The 4,921-nt window shown below is 42.2% G+C and overlaps 1 protein-coding gene across 1 annotated transcript; it reads right to left on the bottom strand.

Moving 5' to 3' along the window:
• Positions 1-723: 723 nt before the first annotated feature.
• On the bottom strand, positions 724-3,884 carry LOC108873311 (fibulin-2; the record flags this gene model as incomplete). The annotated part of the gene is given in 2 exon segments (XM_018661495.2): positions 724-1,813; positions 3,765-3,884. A coding segment is annotated over 1 exon segment (982 nt), but the record flags the coding sequence as incomplete, so codon positions are not given.
• Between the last annotated feature and the right edge of the window lie 1,037 nt (positions 3,885-4,921).

Consider the following 4,921-nt stretch of genomic DNA (forward strand, 5'->3'; position numbering starts at 1 on the left):
CTTTCTGCTGGGCTGACTCTCATCCAGCTTGACCTTTACTGGCAGTTGAGTGGTCGTGGTTTTGATAAAATGGACCGTAGGTGTTGTGTGGTACTCACGCCCCCTGGGTGAGCTGGTACTGTGCTCAGGTGTGGTCTTTTTGTAGCTGCTTGTTGGGTTGTTGCTCTTGGACTGCTCATTGCTTTTCTCCTGTTGTGATGACTTCATCAGGTAGGGTACATCTTTTCCTTCAGGCTCAGTGACACTCTGAAAAGTTACTATTTCTTCCTTTTCCTCTTCATCCTCTTCCCTCACTCCTGCATCCACACCTTCCTCACTGTCTGGTGGAGCTGTACCCTGTAATTTTTTTTGATCATTTGAACTTGCCCTGGGGATGGACTGAGCTCTCTGGTGTTCTCTGAGTGTACACTGGAAAATTCACTCTATCTGATCTTCTCTGTTGATTGGTTTGACTGTCTGTACCTCTCAATGGATGACTAACATTGAACTGAGTTTCTGAACCTCTGGGTATGATACTGTCTGATGCATTTTGGTGATGTGTCTTAGTCTCAGAGCGTCTCTGATTATATATTCCATTCTCAGTTATATGTGGGTAGTCTGGGTGTTTTTTATCCCCTAAACCTTGGTGTAATGGAAAAACGACACTACCCAAACTCCTGTGTGCAAGCAATGGGTTCTCTAAATGTGTCTGTGGACTGACACTTTGTGCACTTGTCAGACCCTGTGAGGGCTGCCAAGAAGTTGTGGTGTCCTCCTGCATATGTGGCTTGACAGTACCCTGATCTTCTCTCAGGGGATTTTCTGTCACTTCCTCTCTGCCTATGGGATGGTCATGCACTCCATATCGCTCTCTCAGCTCCAGCTTGCTGTGTTTGTCAAAACTCTGAATTTCAGAGCCTCGAGACACAGATATGAACTTGCTGGAGGAGGAGGACTGGGTGGGGAAGACCAGAGATTGAGGGTAGGTCTCTGGAAGGTCTGTAGGACTGTAGTCATAGTCTTCAGGCTCCTCCTTATCCAACGGCAATGATTCAATGAGAGGAAGATTCTCATCTCTGTGTGGTGTTGAAATTTGATCTGTATGGCCTTGTTGGTCAAACCTGTAGGGATAACTGTCATGCCTGCTGGCTGTGTCTTCCTCTGTGGGTGCAGGTAACATGGGTTTATGGATTTTCTTCGGATCACAGTCAGGGAAAGGGTAGCACATCAGCTTCCCCCCTTCATTGGGGCAGTGGCAGACAAAACAGGGGTCAATGTGGAAGGAGTGTCCAGCCTCATATTTTTGCCCACCATGAACACACCCGATGCGTTCACACTGCGCACAACCATCTGCAGGTTCTGAAACTTCAATGCAGTTTGGTGACATATCAGGACAGCTGATGAAGTGGCAGCTAATCCGTCCTCCTCCCACAGGGCAGGAGCACTCTGTGCTGCCGTAGTCCACAAAGTAAGAATCTCCCTCGGGCACTTTGCCATTCTTGAATCCAACATTGACGCAATCATAGTATTGGTAACCCTCACATGTGCATCCTTTTTGTAAGCATGAAGTGCAACAGGACCCAGTCTCCAGCACTTCTTCTATACAATTGTCGAGCAGGGGACAGTCCACACTGGTGCAGTCAGGCTGGCACAAGCTGACACTCAGGTAGAGAAAAAGCAATGTACACCTCAGCAGCGCTACTTCAGCTCTTATGAGATAGGCCATGGCATCAGGTGTGCATACAACAATCAAAAGGAGATCAGGTATAATCCAAGGCCTTTAGTTTATCATCAAAGATTCTGGCACATTCTGTCCATCTGAATCATCTCTACTCTGCAAGAAATAAGAGAGAGAGAGGGACAGACAGGCAGACAGAGGCTTACTTCTCAAAATGAAAGCAGACCAACATCTGGTTTCATAGTTGAGCTCACAATAGTCCAATTTTTACAGCCTCATGGTTGTCTAAATATTAAGACTACATACTCCTCATTAACATCAGGTGCAGTACAATGTTTTGAATCATTACGGAGACTGCTGTGATGAAACTTGGAGCCTGTCTAAGTTCTAACTTTTTTCCATGTCTATGTCTCAAAATTCAAGCTGACTGGATTCACACAGCTCTATTTTGTAGTCGGTTCATTAGTGCATTTCACCATCATTAATAAATTAAATAATAAAATCTGTTAAAAACAGAATCTACCATAAAAATCATAACCTCAAATTTAATACATACTCCCTTTGCAAAAATGTTTTTGGACAGATCTAATGTCAATTGCCAACCTGTATCCTAACCTATCATGAAGTATCTAAAAGCTCTATCACCTATATTTGACACCAGTTTCTTATGAATATTGCTGTCACAGATCAGTAAACCTATTCTTAATAAGATCAGTAATTCTAACCATATGTTAATCTCACTGTCATCTGATTCATGAACCACAAACTTGAAGAGGGATCCAGAAATGACCTTAACAGACTGGGAATAGTTTACACATTTTACTTATTAGTTTCTAATCTTAAAAACTGCTTGTATTACCTTTACCACAACTTCTCTAATACAAAACCAAGCATTAAAACACATCAAAAATGTGACACCTTGGCCTTAGAAAATGTTGTGAATAGTGAACATGGCTAAACTGTTCCATTTATGGAGGATATATAACTTGATTTGTGTTTGTTTTAAGTCACGTTTCAGCCTCTCATTAACAAATAACTGTAAATTAATAAATTCATACAGATCAAATCATTTCCCCTCTGTAAGATAAAGATAAATGTATGCAACATATTTCTTAGGCTTATTGATATAAAAGCCAATTGTAAAATAACTGTATTTGATGACAAAAACCCTCACAAGCTCTAACCACAAAGCCTAAACCACAAAATGCAATCATTGAAACAGAGAAGAGGGAGAGGAATTGAAAAAAAAGAATTCTCAGTGTTGGAGCTCCTGCTGCAGACTTGCTGGGGGATAACTAGCCCCAGCCTGCACTGAAGGCTGTCCAACACTAAATTGAGCTTATCTCTAGCCCGAGAAGTGAATATCACTGCAGCTCTGACAGGGAAAGTGAGGTGTGGCTACCATATTTGACACTGAAAGTTGGAAAGGCATGGCTCCAAAAAAAAAAAAAAAAAAAAAAAAAAAATGGAGAAGTCTAAGCAGCTTGGTAAGGGGTGGGGGATTCCTCTCTTTCCCTCTGCTGCACACACACTCTCTGATGTCTAACAGTCCCTGATGTCATGCAGCTCTGCCAACATGGACAAAAGGGAGAGAGTTCATTTAATGAAAAGGAACTGTGGCAGAATTTTTTAGAGAGAAAATCTGTTTTTGTAACGGAAAGACTACCCTTCTTACATACACTCTGTGACTAACACACTCTGAAATGCATGCTGGCTGATTCGTTTAGGCTATATGGTGAGATATTGAAGATGCAGTTAGCCTACGGAAAGTGATAATGCTTTAAATTCACTTGTATGTTGTAGACAATGCGTAAGATGCGTAAATAACAACACAAATGTTACAAAAAGCTTTAAAAGTCTGGTCAGGTTTTTCACACCTGTATGCAATTAGCAACATTAGAAATCGTCCCTCTTCCCTGAGAGACCAGAGAAAACAGTTGAATTCGCCGGTAAAAGTTTAGGCTGGAAAAAGTCATCCGTATCGACTAACTCATGATGTTCTTACCACAACCATGGATTCATGTTTTAAAGCAGACAAGCAAAATCTTGATTTAAAAAAGGACGAGTTCGACGAGTTAATTTGTGTTAAAACACCGGTTTGTGTTACCTTGTCATGTACGGACTGATGGACTGGAGAGCCGCCTGCTGTCGGTCCTCAGAGCGCCGCAAGTAGGAAACCTTTTGACTATCGCGACGCTGCTTGGACTAGCAGGCATGCGGAGGGGGAGGTACGAAAAGTTTCCCTGCTAGAGAGTCCGGAGGAGATCCAATCACGATTCAGAGCCGGCCCATGGACTGGCTGAACTCTGAACTCTAACATTTAGACAAGTGTGTGTGTGCATGTGTGTAATCAACCTGAAAAGTAAGATACTATTCCACTGTATTTCTCTATTTTCACGGCATTTATTTATTGTAGAATATACTCATATAGCCAGTGTTACTGTGCTACTGCACACTCTTATATTTCCTTTAGAGCCATGTTGTCAGACCCCAGGGTAAGCTGCTGTGTACTGCTGTGTTTTTCAGGATCCTGCATGCGCCTCTTCAGTGGAGGGCTAAATAAGAGCCTTGTGCTCACACCATTACTCATGCTGCTGTCTGTCTCTGCAAGTTGCAGCCCATGCGTAACACAAGGCCATAGGCTATCTCAATTGCACATAAAATACCAAATCTCCTTCAAAATACAGGCCTGTTTTTAATTACTTGTTTGATCCCACAATGAGCCCCACTCCCTAGAGAAATAAAGATGCATGTCATTCAAGTGACTATGTCTCAGCATTCGCATGTGGTGAGGGAATAATTCTTCCAAAATCATTTTAATACATTTCAGAATCAGATTTATTGCCAAGTAAGTTAGCACATACAAGGAATTTGTCTTGGTATGTCAGTGCTAAAGAACAGTGATAGTAAAAAAAGGCAAATGAAGGAAGACTATGTAACTTTACAACTTCAGACAAGTCATGTGTCTCACTTTCACAACACCCTTCCATCATTTGAAGTGGCTCTTTTGCAGGGCAATGTAAATTTGGCCCGACAGCAGCTTAGAGCATCTGAGTTCAAAGACTCTAAGGAGTCTGAGTGTTGTTTGGAATAAAATGTAGCATACTAGAGGTTTGAATGGACTCACTTATCATGTTAGAGCAAAATGACTTGATTACCAGTCTAGACCGAACCCAACAGCCCATATAAAGGTTCTAACCAGAAGCTGTCAGGGTCTGGGGTGAAGTGGTGGTCAGTGCTGTGATAAACATATTGGCTCTGATT

The sequence above is a fragment of the Lates calcarifer genome, unplaced genomic scaffold, assembly GCF_001640805.2.
Source record: "Lates calcarifer isolate ASB-BC8 unplaced genomic scaffold, TLL_Latcal_v3 _unitig_5012_quiver_2320, whole genome shotgun sequence".
Classification (NCBI taxonomy): Eukaryota; Metazoa; Chordata; class Actinopteri; family Centropomidae; genus Lates; species Lates calcarifer.